Source organism: Canis lupus, chromosome 34 (genome assembly GCF_011100685.1).
Source record: "Canis lupus familiaris isolate Mischka breed German Shepherd chromosome 34, alternate assembly UU_Cfam_GSD_1.0, whole genome shotgun sequence".
In the NCBI taxonomy this organism is placed as follows: domain Eukaryota; kingdom Metazoa; phylum Chordata; class Mammalia; order Carnivora; family Canidae; genus Canis; species Canis lupus.
Window position 1 is genome coordinate 26,682,374 of NC_049255.1, and position 16,982 is coordinate 26,699,355.

Consider the following 16,982-nt stretch of genomic DNA (forward strand, 5'->3'; position numbering starts at 1 on the left):
CGGCCATTGTTTAAGTACCAAAAAGATCCAATAAAGATGGCTTGTATCATAGCACAGTCATTAAGTCTGTAAATACATTAGCATGCACTTAAATAAAGATTTGAACTCAAGTATGGTTGTTTTAAATCCAGATTATATAAAGAAAAAAGATACAATCAAGTGTTTTCAATGGTGAGAATGGTGATAAATGGAGTTTTTAATACTCTGGTACTAAAGCTCTACATTATTAAAATGTAATAAATTTTAAAGAGTTTAGGTAAAAAAGTTTAGGTAATTCCCATAACCCATATGAAAATTCCAAAGCTACTACTCCTGAATATGTTCTTTATCAAGCCACTCAGTGCAAATAGCAAAATAAGTTTATTAAAATATATAGTTACACCAAATTTAGAAACATTTCAAGATTATATACTTTAAATTTTACAATTTCATCCTCCTGGTAAAAATCACAGAACAGAACAGCATGTATTAAGAATTGGTTATCTGTATTAACTATATTCATGCACCACATAAAATTCGTAGTTTTGTCTACTAACTGGCAATTTACAAAATGGTAATGTCAAACCTAAAAATGTATTAATAAGTATTGCTTCAATTTTTAGCTATAATTGATTCTTAGACGTAGATTAGCCCTAACTAAATAAAAAACTTGGCTTAAAGTTTTGGTAGCATGACAGCAGGAACTCTGAACATACACAGAATTTCCCATATGCTGGCTCTATGGCCTTGGGCAAATTACTTTTGGTTCTGTTTCCTTACCTACAAAAATAAAAGTTAGTATCTACTTCAGAAACTTAAGTGCTTGGCACACAATAGCTAACAAATTTCAGTGCTTATCATTTTTATATTGACACTAAACCACCTCAGTCTAAAGTTAATTTTGTATTTCAGTGCTTTAAAATATACAGTATTAGTTACCTGGTTATTAGCTGAATATTAATATTCAGTGTAAAGTTAATGTTGTATTTATATTCAATACCTTAGTATTCATCCCCACACACAGACCTCTATTAATAATCTCCAAATGAAAAAAAATAATATCTCCAAATGTTCTTTATCCACACCGGTGATTGTGCTAGATATATTCTGATTCTGGTCATTAATTTGACTTAAATCAGCCAGCCATTTTTGTGTTAAGACATTCTCAGTAGATAAGACAGTAGGAGCATTTTAGAACTATATCCATTTTAATTCATTGTAATTTATATGTAATAGAGGACCTAGAACATTCCCTAATATGACCTGACAATCTCTGAACTAGGTAGGGCTCCTAGGAAATAGATCCCAAGAGCAGCAATTTGGAATTTCTAGAAAACAAGTGACATTTACTTACGTTTCCATGTGACAAAAGGGCCAAAAGTCCTACCACAAGCACCACAATTCCAGTCCCTGTTAACAATAGGGAACTAATTGAAGAGATCTCAGTAGCTACAAAGGCTGCCATGTAAGCAAAATTCAAGAAAATTAAACTGATACCTTGATATAAGCATAAGCAAATGGCAGAAAAAATTTTTTAAGACAAATACAATTTACATGATGCCACCTAAATCTAATGTGGATGGACTACATCAACAACATACTATGCCAGTAACATGTTTTTAATTTTTATCCAAGAAGTAATTTGGCAAGACTGAAGCCCTGACCAAAAAGTCCAATTTGCACAAACCATAAAACCATTTGAAAAGGTCACTGTTGGTTCCCTAACACTTAAATCTCCAAAAGCAATAGCTTCGTCAGGAATGAATGCTGATGAACACTGTAGGGCTCTTAAATCTAAGATATATCAATGTATCAGGTGTGTTTGGTCAAAGTCAAAAATATCCTTAATGTAAACAATCCCTCAGTACTTTTAGACTGCTGCTTGAATTTAAAACCTCTACTCACCATCCTTATTTGGCCAAAGGCTTCAAGCCGCATCAAAGGCATATGTGGCAAAATTAGGATTTTGCCATCTTTAATCTAAAAACTACATATACATAAAGAACTGCAAGACTAACCACTGCAGTAATATACTAAGAAGAATAATGCTAAAAGACTGTATTGGTACAGAAATATTTCAACATCACAGCCATAAAGTCAACCTCAAGCAAATAAAATGGGATAATGTATTAAATCAAGTTAACTAGATATTCTGGTTTAGACACCTTATGTTATCATTTCTGACATTTCCACCATCTAAGCAGCATGGATGTTTTAACAGATTTCTATATATTTGTTGTAATAACTCAGTTTGCTATTTTATTTAGCCATCCTACCCTACTCTCCCTTTCATAATGGTTTAGTCTGCTGTACAGAATAAGCCTATTTAATACAGATTTGGATTTTCAACGAGAAACTAGTATCTTCCACAGGAATTCCTTAAGTAAATATAAAGTGTGACATAGCATATTCTTTAAATCATGCAGATTGTTAGATAAACTTTGGTAAACAGATAGAAAGACTTCAGAAAAACATACTGAAGTGATTTCATTTAAAAAGGTTATTATGTGTTGGTTAAAAAAGAGGATCAACATCAGTATCACTGAAATTAAAGTAACTATAACAATGTTTAAAATCTTAAAAAATTCAACTTCATTTTCATCTTTATCAGGCCAGGAACATGGCATCCTCTTTGAAGAAATTTTCATTTCAGGAATGAGAAGTTTCTTAATTTGTCCAATTTCTGTTCTGTTCCAATCTTCTTTTAATATTTGGCTTACTCGAGGATAAATTTCAACAGGCTGGACTTCAGGAAGTGGTCTTTGTTTCAAAATCTGCACATGTTGGCGGATATCATCAACTTTTTCAAGAAATTTAAGTGGAGACTCTTCCTGTAAAGATGTTGTCAGGGTCATTAATTCAAGTTGCTGCTCTCTCATTTCCTTCATTCTTTCAATTTGTGGAGTATATTCTTGATTAATCAGATTGCTAACATCACAAAGAGCAGCTAGGAAAATTTTTTTTTTCTGTTCTAATGTATCACTAAGCTCCTTAAAATACTGGAGAACAAGTTCCTTATCACTTTGAACCATTTTTTCTGAATTAGATTTCTGTTCTTCCAGCTTTTCAATAAGACGAGCAAGATCTGTCCAGTGTGTGTCAGTTAACTGTTCAAGCAGTTTTTGAGGTGTGTCCTTTTCTTTTAGATAGGCACTCTGAAGATCATCTATGGGATGACCATGATGTTGACCTATGGTAAGGCAATGACCACAAACTAATTTTTTATCTAGGAGACAGTAAACATTTAACGGTTGTCTGTAATGTTCAGGACAGGTGACAATATCTGGATGGTCTTCTTGCTGGTACTTTTCAATAATAGCCCTTAATGCAAAATTAACAGGTAAAGATTCAATACCAGTTGGAGCAATCTCAATAATACTTCTGCAATTGGGGCACTTGAGTGGAATTCGTAAAGGTCTCCATATATAAAAGTTCCCAGATGCCTGAAGAACGTTTTCCAAGCAATTTCTACAAAATGTATGAGAGCATGGTAGTACACGAGGATCTTCAAAAATACTGTAGCAAATGGGACATGTTAATTCATCCTCAAAATTGTGCATTTCCTGTCAAGATAAAAAAGTATTTTAAAACTACATATATATAATAAAGACACTTGTATATATAAAGTTTTAGGTATTAACCACAAAACTATCAATATACTGTGCTTGTTATTTAAAAAAGATAATCAAGGTGTTTAAGGTTTTTTATATGCAGCTTTTTAAGTACAATTCCTAATATATAATATATAGATATCATTTTTATGAGCTTACTTTGGGAAAAAAAGGTTAAACGATTCTAATTTGTAGTAAAGACTTCAAATTATCTGTTTGCCTTTCTGCAAAAGTAAAATTCAGTGTTCTGTTTAAGTCTACTTAATGATAACCTGTGCAACTTTTTACATTCTAAGCACTACAATCAAAACTATGCACAAGAACTGGAAGTCTTGGCCACAGCAGATAAGAAAAAAAAAAAAGGCATGTACATTGGTGTAAAAAAAAACAAAAAACAAAACTGTCCCTATTTGCAGACAGGATACTTTATATAGAAACCCTAAAGACCCACCAAAAAACTCTTAGAACAAATGAAGATTCTGTAAATTAATCTGTTGCATTTCTATACACTTAGTAGCAGGAAGAAATTAACAACCACATTTACCAGAACAAAATACCTAAGAGTAAACTAAGGAGGTAAAAGACCTGTACTCTGAAGACTATTCAACACTGATGGAAGAAACCGAAGACAAACCAGGTTGAAAAACAGGCCATATCTCCTGGATTGAAAGAATATTGTTAAAATGTCTATACTGGGGCAGCCCGGGTGGCTCAGTGGTTTAGCACCGCCTTCGGCCCAGGGCCTGATCCTGGAGACCCTGGATCGAGTCCCACGTCAGGCTCGGAGCCTGCTTCTCCCTCTGCCTGTGTCTCTGCCTCTCTCTCTAAATAAATAAAAAATCTTAAAAAAAAAAAAAACCTACACCAAAATAAAAATTTCTGCCAAGCACATGAAAAGGCAATGAGAGATTATTTGCAAATGATATCTGATAAGGGGTTAATATCCAAAATATATAAGGAACTTGTAACAACACCAAAACCAATACAATCCAATTAAAAAATGGGCAGAGGACCTGAGTAAACAAATAGCACTGATCGCTGGAAACACCTCAAAACTCCGAGATACCACCTTACGTTTGTCAGAATGGCTAGTAACAGACAAGAAAAGTAAGTGTTAGCAAGGATATGGAAAAAAAGGAATCCTATACTGTTAGTGGAGTGTAAATTGGTGCAATCACTAGAAAATGGTATGGAGGTTTCTCAAAAAACTAAAAATAGAAAAACCATACAACCCCGTAATTCCACTACTAGATATTTAACAAAAAAGGTAACACTAATTCCAAAAGATGTATGCACCCCTTCACTGCAGCATTTTTGCCATAGCCCAAGATATGGAGGAAACACATGTCCATCAATAGATGAATGGATGAGATCTGGTGTGTATGTGTTTATGTGTATGTGTTTATATATGTACGTGTATAATAAGAGACACGATGAAATAATCGTCAGCCATAGAAAAATGAGATCTTGTATCTGAAATAACATGGACAGACCTGGAGGGTATTATGCCAAGCAAATAAGACAGAGAAAGACTTAATACCGTATGATTTCACTTAGATGTGCTATCTAAACAAATGAGCAGAGCTGCCTCAGTGACTCACTCAGCTGAGCGTCCAATTCTTGGTTTCAGCTCAGGTCATGATCTCAGGACCATGGGATCAAGTCCCACATCAGGCTCCTTCCTTAGCACAGTCTGCTTGAGCTTCTCTCTCTCCCTCTTCTGCTGCCCCTCCCCCCACCAGTGCTTACTCTTTTGCTTTAAAGTAAATTAATTAAATCTTTTTAAAAAATTAAACAAATGAGCAAACAAAAACACCAAAACAGATCCCTAAATACAGAGAACAAACATGATTGTGGGACAGGGGTGGGTGAGGCTGGTGAAATGGGAATTTATAATATTTTCCTATACATTAGGATATAAGCCTACAATAAGGGCAGGAATTGTATCTAAACAGAAATTGAAGGGCTCCTGGGTGGCTCAGTTAAGTGTCCAACTCTTGGTTTTGGCCCAGGTTATAATCTCAGGGTCATAGGACTGAGACCTACATCAGGCTCCACACTTGGCATGGAGTCTCCTTAAGATTCTCTCCCTTTCTCCATGCCCCTCCCCCTGCTTGCTCACATGCTCTCTCTGAAATGTTTTTAAAAAAATTAACATAGGACTTGACACACAGGTATTCACTCAACGTTGGTTGAACACTACCCCTTAAGAAACGAATATTAATAAAATGTCAGATCTTAGTTTTTTGTTTTTTAAATAGCAAAATCTATTTTGTTTAGGAAAAGCTATGACAGGAGAGACTATCAAAAAATACTCCATTCAGACTGACAATATTCAGAACCCTTATGAGCCAAGATGTATCACATAGATACTAACCTTGAACTGTGAAGCATTCCAGGAAACTAAAGTAATTGGGCAACAGTACAGAAGATGATATACACTGCAGGTAAGTGCAAGTGAATGCACGCTAGGGGGACTCCGTGACTTTACCCCATACCTACAAAGAGCTCTGTAATCACACAAAAACCACCCATGAAAAACAAATATGTTTCTCAGAGGACTTTAGTGATGTCAGAATTCATAATGAAGGAATAAACAAAACACTTTATAGGTAAAAAAATAACCTTTGAGCAGTGGACATATGTTCAATTTAGATTTAATATTAGAGCTTTTTAATGTTTAAGTACCAAAATCAGGCCTAAAACAGAATCTAACCTTTCCCTCTAAAGTCCTCTATTTGTCAAAATGCTAGAAAACATTACTCCCTGAGGACTCATTTAGAGACCTCAAAAGTTCAACTTTGTTTAGAATGAAGAAATTTACAATGATATTGAAAGAAAATGTCATCTCCTGAGCTCATATAAAATAAAAGCAAATACAGTCCCAAACGTTAACTTTCAGCATATAAAAAATTTTAGTACGATTTAGTTAGAAGTTTGTGGATAATTTGAAAATAGGAAATAAAATCCTACTCTTGGATGACCCTCTTATTTGCTGAGTTATTAAAAACATTTTAGGCAATACATTTATGACAAGACAGAACTGGTGAACATAAACTAGCCTGGTTGAAAATAACTCTGTAAGGCCAGGAACTTTCTGACTCTGGTTATTCCCTAAGAAACAAGATATAGGTAGTTATCATGCTTAAAAGCTAGTTCTTCCAGTAACTACAATGAAATTTTATACAGAAGTTTTCCATATCCAGCTCCGAGTTTTGAGAGGAAAAAAAAAAGGAGCAAACCACTTGACCTATGTATATTTTCTAGTATGAATATCTCGGATTTAGGTATGTTACATGTATGCAACAACACTGAAAACTAGGATCAATGAAGCAATGCCCGGAATATTCCAGGGAAAAAATGGCTTCCAACCTAAAATTCCATACTCGGAAAAATAAATTTTGAGGGTAGAATGAAGATAGTTGACATGAGAGGTCTAAAAAAGAACACTCACCCACCTATTCTAAAGAAGCTACTGCAGGGAGAAAAGAAAGGCCTTCTCACCAGATTAACGAGGAAATTAAATTCAAGACAACTGTGCAGCAAGTCTAGAGGACAAGTACTCTGGAAAAAGATGACATATCCAAAAAGAATGTCTTTAAAAAATGGAACTGACAATATTTCATGTGTCTGAACATACTGAAAGGTGATGACAAAATTAGTTTGGGAAAAGTGATGGAATCATGAAATGAGAGAAAATATATGGCTCATTTATCATATTAGTCATTATATTAAATATTGATTTTACCGAAAACATGACTTAGGGACTGAATGCCTGTCCCCCCAAAATTCATGTTGAAATCCTAACAGTTAATGTGATGGTATCAGGAAGTACAGCCCTCTGCCCTCATGAATGCTATTAGTGCCCTTACAGGAGACATGATGGCCTGCTCCCTCTCTTTCTCAGCTCTCCAACACTTAAGGACAACAGCATTAAGATGGCCATCTGCTAACCAGAAAGGGAGCTCTAACCAGAATCCAACTATGCTGGCATCCAGATCTTGGACTTCTCAGCCTCCAAACTGTGAGAAGTATCTGTTCTTTAGGTGACCTAGTCCATGGTATTTTTAACAGCCCAGACTAAGAAAATGATAATTATACTGGCCAGAGAGAATAAAGGAAGAAAAGTGTTTAAGAATTAAATCTTTTTTAAATATAAGATTATTTAAGAAAGAGAGCACGAGCCGGGGAGGGGAGGGGGAGGAGAAGCAAACTCCTCACCGAGCAAAGAGCCGGACAGAGGGCTCAATCCCAGAACCCTGGGATCATGACCTAAACTGAAGCCAGAGGCTTACTCAACTGAGCCACCCAAGCAACCCAAGAACTAAATCTTAATCTTCCCTAATAAGAAGTCAACACATACCTAAAAGTTAAAAAAAAAAAAAGTGTGTGTGTGTGTATATATATATATATATTCCATACTAATTAATAATATATATATATATTATATACACACACACATATCCCAAGTAATCACATTAAAAGCATATTATTTAAAAATCTAGAAGCAGGTGCATTTGAGTAGCTTAGTCGGGTAAGCATCTGCCTTTGGCTCAGGTCATGATCCTGGAGTCCCAGGACCAAGCCTCACATTGGGCTCCCTGCTCAGCAGTCTGCTTGTCCCTCTGCCTCTCACCCCACTCATGCGCGCGCGCGCTCTCTCTCTCTCTCGCTCATTCTCTCAAATAAATAAAATCTTAAAAAAAACAAAAAAAACCTAGAAGCAAATACCAAAAGAAATCATTAAATGAAAGTGGTTGTTTCTGGAGAATAGGAATCAGGAGTGGGGAAAGTGAGGGCAGGCAGCTGATATTTTTCATTATTAACCTACATAATGCTATTTTATTTTCAACTATTAACATCTAATTAAAAAGATAAAATTTTAGAGCAAGACACTACTAGAAGCATCCAGGCAAAAAAGTAAGCTATTGAAAAAAAAGGAAAAAAACAATGGTCTCAGAATTCTGCTCTGGGAGACTGTAATTTCTAAAAGGGGAAACAATTGTCTCCCACATATGCTCCTCTGCAGTGTGGCTTTGGTGATACTCCTCCATCAAAAGATGAAATCTCCTCCCCACAAAAAACACAGGTAGGCCATGTGGCTGCTTTGATCAACAGAATGAAGTACCAGCGATGCTATGACCGTTCTGGGTATAGCCCTTAATTAGCCGGATAAGGTTATTGCCTCTAAGAGTCATGAATCACTATGTAAAAAGTCCAGGCTACTCTGCCAGCAGGAGGGAAAAGTAGAAAAGCAATGAAGTACCAGACACCTGAGTAAAAAAGTCATCATGAACATGCAGCCAGTCAAGCCTTTAGATATTTTTTACATGGTGGTACATATAACCAGAATAAGCAACAAGGAATGCTGAAAGATCATATAGCAGTGTCCACAGGGTCTAAAAAGGAAAGGATATGATCTAAGAATTCTTTACCCAGCCAAGACGTAATTTATTCATGTGAAACAAAAATACTCCTAGGAAAATCTATAGGGTTTTTAAAAAAAAATCTAAAGAGCAGAGCTTAAGTTATACGCTTTCATTACTAAACAAAAGGAATATAAAAATGATTCCTCTAAAGGGAAAGAGTTAAAAAAAAAAAAAAAAGGAAAACCAACCTAGGAAAAGCAGAAGAAAATAATACAAATAAAGGTGGCAATGAATTAGAAAACAAAATTGTAAGAATTGATAAACCCAAGACCTATTTTTTAAATTTTTTTTTTTATTTTTTATTTATGATAGTCACAGAGAGAGAGAAAGAGGCAGAGACACAGGCAGAGGGAGAAGCAGGCTCCATGCACCGGGAGCCCGACGTGGGATTCGATCCCAGGTCTCCAGGATTGCGCCCTGGGCCAAAGTCAGGCGCCAAACCGCTGCGCCACCCAGGGATCCCGAGCTGTCTCTTTAAATAAGCCATTAGCGGGCAGCCCAGGCGACTCAGCACCACCAGTCCAGGGCGTGATCCCGGAGACCTGGGATCGAGTCCCACGTCAAGATCCCTGTGTGGAGCCTGCTTCTCCCTCTGCCTGTGACTCTGCCTCTCTGTGTCTCTATGAATAAATAAATAAAATCTTAAAAAAAAAAAAAATAGGCCATTAGCTATCTGCGATAGGCAGCCTCCAAATGGCCCCCAATAACCTCCACTTCCTAGTTAGTCATGTCCTTTTAGAATACCTTTCCCTTAAAAAACAAACAAACCCTTTCCCTTGAGTGTAGCCTGGACCTAGTGACTCCCCCCCCCCTTTTTTTTTTTTAAGATTTTGAGAGAGAGTGCACAAGCAGGTGGGGGGCGGGGGGGTGCAGAGGAAGAGTGAGAAGCAGACTTCCCACTGAGCAGAGAGCCTGACAAGAGATTCAATCCCAGGACCCTGGAATCATGACCTAAGCCAAAGGCAGATGCTTTAAGAGACTGAGCCACCCAGGTGACCCCCTGGTAACTCCTTTCTAACAAACGAATACAGCAGAAATGACAGGATATTACTTCCAAGGTTTTATAATAAAAGACCACGATATCGGGATCCCTGGGTGGCGCAGCGGTTTGGCGCCTGCCTTTGGCCCAGGGCGCGGTCCTGGAGACCCGGGATCGAATCCCACGTCGGGCTCTCGGTGCATGGAGCCTGCTTCTCCCTCTGCCTATGTCCCTGCCTCTCTCTCTCTCTGTGACTGTCATAAATAAATAAAAATGTTTAAAAAAAAAAAGACCACGATATCCATTAGGAATGATCTGGCTCTCTTCATATCTCTTGGATCACTGTCACTGAGAGAATCAAGAGGCCATGCTTTGAACAGATAAGGGTCCACTCAATATGGCAAGGAACTACAGCCCTCAGTCTAACAGCTCCCTAGAAACTGGAAGCCTACCACGACTACATAAGTGAACTTAGAAGCAAGATACTTCAGGGCCAGTGAAATCCTGCAATGACTGCAGCCTCAGCCAACAACTTGACTGCAACCTCATGAAAGACCTTAGGCTGGAGGCACTCAGCCAAGCTGCTCCTAGATTCCCGATCCACAGAAATTGTACTTTAATATTTTAAAATTGTATTTTAATATTTAAGCTGCTAAATTTTGGAATAATTTTTATGTAGCAATAGATTAATACACTATCCTAGTCAAGAGGGAAAAGAAAGAAGTAACAAATATACAAAGTTAGCACTGAAAAAAGGAAATAAACCAAATATAGAAAAAGCCAAAATTGTAATACAATACCTTGCATGTATTCTATGCTGTATTTGAGGAACTACAAAAAATGAATTATTCTCTATAGCAGTTCAAATGCCAAACTGATCAGAAAATATAAAGCAAAATATGAGAGAAATTCAAAATCAGGAAAGTGCTACTTCAAAAAAAAGAGGAGAGGGGAAGACAAGCTTCTCTGGGGGAGTTCTTTAATTTTTAAGAGGCAATTTCTCGTTTAACTGTTCGAGAATACAAAGATAGGGAGTTTGCAAATCGTTTTGAAAACAGTATAACATGATTCCAAAATCTAACAAAGACAAACTAAAAATAGACTAATTTCAAAAATGGACACTGATATAAAATTCTGAACACGGTATTAGCAAAAACAGATCCAGAATACATCAAAAGAATACAGTACAAAAAAAAAAAAATACAGTACAATGACCAAAATGAGGTTCTTCCCAGAAATGTAAAATTAATTTAATAACAAAAAATTACTCAATTAGGTCAATCGAGAAAAACTGTATGATTGCAAAAGATATGGAAAATGCGTATAATATAAAAATTAGTAAGCAACCCACAAAGACAGAAAGTGAAATGGGGCTAGAGGGAGAGGAGATGGAGAGTTATTGTTTAGTTCTAAGTTTGGGAAGATGGAAAATGTTCTGGAGGCAGATGGGTATTTACAGTTGCACAATAATGTGAATGTACTTAATGACAGTAAATTGCACACTTAATGGTTATAATAGTATATTTTATGTCTAATTTCAAAATAATAACTTTTTAAAAAAAATTTTAAGTGCCTTGCCTATTACCTTGTCTTTCCTCTGCCAAATTAATTGTAGAATCAACTTTCATTATCTTATGTTTTTAGAAAGCAAAGAAGTAAAATAAAAGTCACCCATGTAAAATGCTATTTTCCTCTGGTGAGTACTAAAAGCCCAAGTAAACATTGATAATTTATATCAAGATTTCCTGTTATCCTCTTTAAAATCCTCAAGATATGAATATAAAAAATAAATCTGAGGCTAATCATCCACTTATAAGTTATTTCACAAAATTCTTGTGTTTAAGTGTCAAAACAAATACACTTCTGAATATCTAAACTTTTTATATAGTCTTTCTCCAGAAAACGGACTTTCTACAGAACCTCCACCACTATGTCTAACTAGATAGTACTGATTATAGATTATGGAGAATTAAACAGTACAAAAAAAAAAATCATTATCCATTCTACTACAGAGTAGTGTGTAAACTATTTTTTAAGTTTTAATTCACCAATAATGCCTTTCATCTCTAAACATGAATAGTAATAAAACATCCATTACATTTTACAACCTCTGAAGAAAATTATGTTTACCACATTATAGAGTTAAGTGACTTGCTCTAGGAGTTACAGTGTGAGTCAGCTGAAAGTCTGGGAAAATTCTGATTGGGTCTCACATCTTTGTGGCCCTAACTGATATACAGCACATTTTATGCGATTCAAGATTACTTTAGAAATACTACAACTGTACCATCCATATACATAAGGCAAGATTTTAAAAATGCTTTTGTATGTATAAATATACAAAAATTTTGTATGTATAAATACTTTGTATAAATATACAAAAATAATGAAGGATCACCATAACTTTCTTTTTTTTTTTTTTAACTTTCAAAAAAAAAAATCCTATGGTCAGATAGGACTTTAAGTCTGTCCATTTGCACGGTACTTGCATCCTGACATCAATCTATTTCCCCAAACTAAGAAAGAAACTACCTATGTGATCTAACCAGGAACTTGTGAGAAATTCAGGTGTTCATTGCTTTTTCTTCAGTATTTTTCACAGTGAAAATACATTCAGCAATATGTTTGCTGAAAGGCAATGTTAAAACTAACATTATCTAAAAATCAAAATTTCACCTTGCCAGACTGAATTATGGTACCTTCCTTCAAAGGATAGCTACACAAGTCATCAAAAAAATAAATAAATAAAAAATAAAAAATAAAAGAAAGCAAATCAGTACGTAAATACATAGTAAAAAGGTAGCCAGGTAATTTAAGTAATAAATGCAACCTGCAGGTCTGTATGTATAAAATGATACCATTTGTGTGTTCAGATGCACACAAATCCTTGTAAAATTTCTTAAAGGATATACAAAAGTGACTAACTGCAAGGTATAAGTCTGATGAGGGAGCTGTTTTCACTTCATGCTCCGCTCAGATGGCTTGAATTTTATACACCAAACATGTCTTTTTTTCAGATTTAAAAGCCCCATCTTCCACTTTAAACCATTCACTTGGAAAATTTACCACGAACTTCTTTTGTATTCACTTAATCTTTCAGAGCTTACCTACTTTGTTGATCTTCCCCCTTGGCGACTGAGTATATTCTCCAACTTTTTCAGTTTCTTTTATTCGTATTCTAAAATTAACTTTATCTTAATGTTTTAGATTTACATTCTCAAAAAAAAAAAAACATTAAAATGACATCACAGGAATAGCTATCTCACCCTTGGAGGTTTATCTCCCCGTGCCTCATGGCGTTTTTACAAAAATGGTGACAGGTATCAACAGTTGTTGGTGCGGGCGAGGTACCACTTGTACACTGCATATCCCAACAAGCCTGTGACCAAATAAATTGTCACAAAGGACCTCTTTTTTGTAGCGTCAAGTTATTTTACGAGCTCTTGAAAATGTTAGCCAACAATGGCGATGACGGAGCAAACATTCACGCGCACTTTTGACTTAGTAAAAGTTAACTTGAGGACCAGAACCATCCACGGCAGTGAAAGATCTTGCCGGAGTAAAATGATAAACACCGACTGAGGTTATTCCCACCAGCACGTCGGTCCACCTCTCAGTTCTGCCACTGAGTGTTGTGGGACCCTGGGTCGGTGTGTGCTAGCGCCTCTCTAGCCGCGGTTTCACCTGTAAAATGGGCACCGTCCCTGACGGGCTTCGCCGCACCAGCCCCCTTCCTTCCCTCTCCGAGGCGGAGGGCAAATCCCCCCGAGCCTCCTCCGAAGGCGCCTCCACCGGAGCCCGCGCGAGGGCGGACCCACGCCGGGCCGGCCTGCTCACAGAAAGCGGCTCCACAGCTGAGGGAGGAAAACGGCAGCCCGCGAACTCCTCACACCCGGACGCGCCGGCACGGGCGCAGCACCCAGGCCGCCCCCTCCGTCCTCGCGCACACGCGGCATCCCAGCCGGGCTTACAGGCGAAGAAGAGGGGCCCAGAGACGGCTTCTCGGACCCGAGGAGATGCTCCCCAGACTCACCGCGGGGACTCCGACACCGCCCTCCTCCACAGCCCGAACAGTCTACGGGCCTCCGCACGCCGCGTCCGGGGGATGCTTGGCGTCCCCGCCCTCCTCCGCCCCGAGGGAGTTCAGGTGCCCAGACGGGGCGGGGCCTCGCGGAGCCCCACGGCGCAGGCGCAGTCTCCGCGCTACATTCAACTGCGCGGCGTCAGCCAATGGGAAAGAGCGCGGGGCAGCCGTTCAAAAGTAAACGGCCGGCGGCGCCTGCGGGGGCGGGGCGGGGCGGGGCGGAAGGGCGGGGCGGGCTCCTGGCCGGGGGCCCGCGTCCTGCACCTGCGCACTAGCCGCCGGCCGCCTCTCGGAGGCGCGGGGGGCGCGCGGCCCGAGGCGCTTCCGGAAGCCGCGGCGTTCGGATGGGCGGCCCCCGGGCGAGCGAGCGGGGTGGGCCCGGCGGCGGCCGACGACCCCTCCAGGAGCGTTCCGCAGCCTGATTTTCTTCCTGGCGCGCAGCCGGCAGGTGCGGGTTCCCACCTTTACCTCACAGGTTCCGCCGCGGGACGTCTCCGCCGGCCCCGAGGGCACACGCACCCCGGCGGCGCGCGCGTCCTCCCCGACTCCGAGTTTCCTCGTGGGGGCGAAATGCGGACGCCTGGACCGGCCAGAGTACGTGACGGGGTGCAGGGGAGGGGGCCTCTGTTCTCTACAGTTTTGGGGAACGTCCTCCGTGGCAGCTGCTGGGACCTCAGGACCCTTCAGGAGCATCCCTCTCATCTCCCTCCCTCCTTTTCCAACCTGAAATGATCACCTAGAGATGACCCCTGTTGCTCAAATTCCTGATTTCTGATTCAGTCTCTTCGCCCTGTTTTTCACCTAGTTAAACCCCCTAGAATCAGAAAACAGTTCAGTTGTCCTTTTCCCTTTTTTTTTTTTTTTCTTGAGAAACTTTATCCATCTGTATCAAGATTCCTCACACTTTCCATCTCTTACCTATACTGGAAAATCCTTTAACGCTGTGCTAAATAGAACTGCGCCTTGGTATGCGGGATATTGCCAGTACCTTCAGGTACTAGTCTGCTGCAGTAAATTATAGAAAAATAATGAACGTGACGTGAAACAAGGTAATATCAGTGAGTCCTCAGTCCATTTCAGATGTCCTCGCCAATTCAAGTTACTGAGAACCTTGCTTAGAATTTGTGGATTCTGTCGATATCCCAAGATTCCCGCTGTGACATGATGGTACAGATCCATTTCGGCTTTCTTATGCGTATACATTTTCTTAAACATTGGATTCATCCTGATAGATTTTTAATTTCCTCTCAAAGTAATACGGATATCTTTCCATGGCAGTAAGTGCACTATACCTATCTAAAAATTATTCTCTTAAAAAAAAAAAAAGTGAACCAGTGATGTTACTATGGATATTGGGTGATTGTGAAGTATCCATGTAGATTCCTCCCTTGTAATCAGTGTACTGTTGCAGGACCTGTGGAATGCAAAGGCCCAGAAAGAATTTTTGAGACATTGTGTGGTACAGCTTCCGAAGTTTATTTAAGTAGTACAGGGACAGGACCTGTGGGCAAAAAGAGCTGCACTTTTTTTTTTTTTTTTTTTAAGAGCTGCACTTTTGCTGTATGAAGTTGGTAGTTAATATGCTTAGTGTGCCCAAGGAGGGGGTGAAGGGATATGCGGGGAGTATGAGATCATAAATGTTTTCTTTGAGTTTCTACTCATAAAACCACTTTCCTGGGACACCTGGGTGGCTCAGTGGTTGAGCATCTGCCTTCTGCTCAGGGCGGTGTCCCTCTCTCTACCTCTCTCTCTGTGTCTCTCATGAATAAATAAATAAAATATTAAAAAAAAAAAAAAAGCTTCTTGAGGTTTTTTTGGGCACCAGCAGCTGGCTCAGAAAAGCGTGTGGCTCTTGATCTTGGGGTCTTTTGGGGACACACCAACAATATAAGAAAACTTCACCATTTTAACAGAGAAAAGCAGAATTTCAATCTTATACCAGTGTACTTTAAAAATCCATTCATTTCAACTTTAGTCCTAACCACATATAAAATTATTTTCCAAAAATTTCCCTTCACAAATCTACAACTTTCTTTTCATTCAGATTTTGTCCTAAGCCTTTTCTCTGCAAATAACCAGTCTCATTTTAGGACCAAATTACTTTTTTTCCCTCAACAAAATGTATTCCCATTCCTGGTATCTTTCTTATTAAAAACATCTTTTCAGGGGATCCCTGGGTGGCTCAGCGGCCTGCCGTTGGCCCAGGGCGTGATCCTGGAGTCCTGGGATCAAGTCCCACATTGGGCTCCAGGCATGGAGCCTGTTTCTCCCTCTGCCTGTGTCTCTGTCTCTGCGCCTCTCTCTCTCTCTCTCCTCTCTCTCTCTCTCTATCATAAATAAATAAATCTTTAACAATAAATAAAAACATCTTTTCTCACATACAGAATTCCTTCCCTAATTTCCATCAGTCTTCATTACATTTAGCAGAATTTTAACTCTTAGCAACCTTAATCTCGAGTGAAAAATTAAGTAGTAATCAATTGTGAACTGTTACACCAGAATTCTTTAGATCTGAAATTTATATTTCAGAGTTTCAAAAGACATGTTTTTCCATACTATAATTTTTCAATAAAGCAGAAAGCATGATTACCAATAACCCCAAGTAATAATAATCCTCAGTCTCTAAAATAAGCCAAAAGCGGATGAACCTAGGTTCAATAATCAATGATTTAGTATACTATCTTATTTGGAAAAGACTTAGATATCCAATAAATTTAACCCAATTTGTCACAATTTAGAGGAACTTTAAAGGTTCAGGTTACAAAGATTTTAAAAGCTTTTTTAACTTTAAAACAAAGTTACCCATGAGAACTTTTAGACAGACAAAATAAACCATCATATTAAGCCATCTTTTGCTGACAAATTGCAACAGATAACATGAGCTTATCTGACCTTTAGTA

The 16,982-nt window shown here is 38.5% G+C and overlaps 1 protein-coding gene across 5 annotated transcripts; it reads right to left on the reverse strand.

The window, feature by feature from the left end:
* Positions 1 to 347: 347 nt before the first annotated feature.
* On the reverse strand, positions 348 to 14,190 carry TRIM59 (tripartite motif containing 59). 5 transcript variants are annotated; one of them, XM_038583760.1, is made up of 2 exons: positions 14,032 to 14,190; positions 348 to 3,542 (listed from the first exon to the last, which is right to left on the reverse strand). In XM_038583760.1, the coding sequence occupies exon 2, from the start codon at positions 3,537 to 3,539 to the stop codon at positions 2,325 to 2,327; it is 1,215 nt and encodes a 404-aa protein (XP_038439688.1). In that variant the 5' UTR covers positions 3,540 to 3,542; positions 14,032 to 14,190; the 3' UTR covers positions 348 to 2,324. The 5 variants fall into 5 exon arrangements, with proteins under 5 accessions (XP_038439688.1, XP_038439690.1, XP_038439692.1 ...); XM_038583762.1 differs by having other exon boundaries at positions 13,970 to 14,116; XM_038583764.1 differs by lacking the exon at positions 14,032 to 14,190 and adding an exon at positions 13,683 to 13,838.
* Positions 14,191 to 16,982: the final 2,792 nt, after the last annotated feature.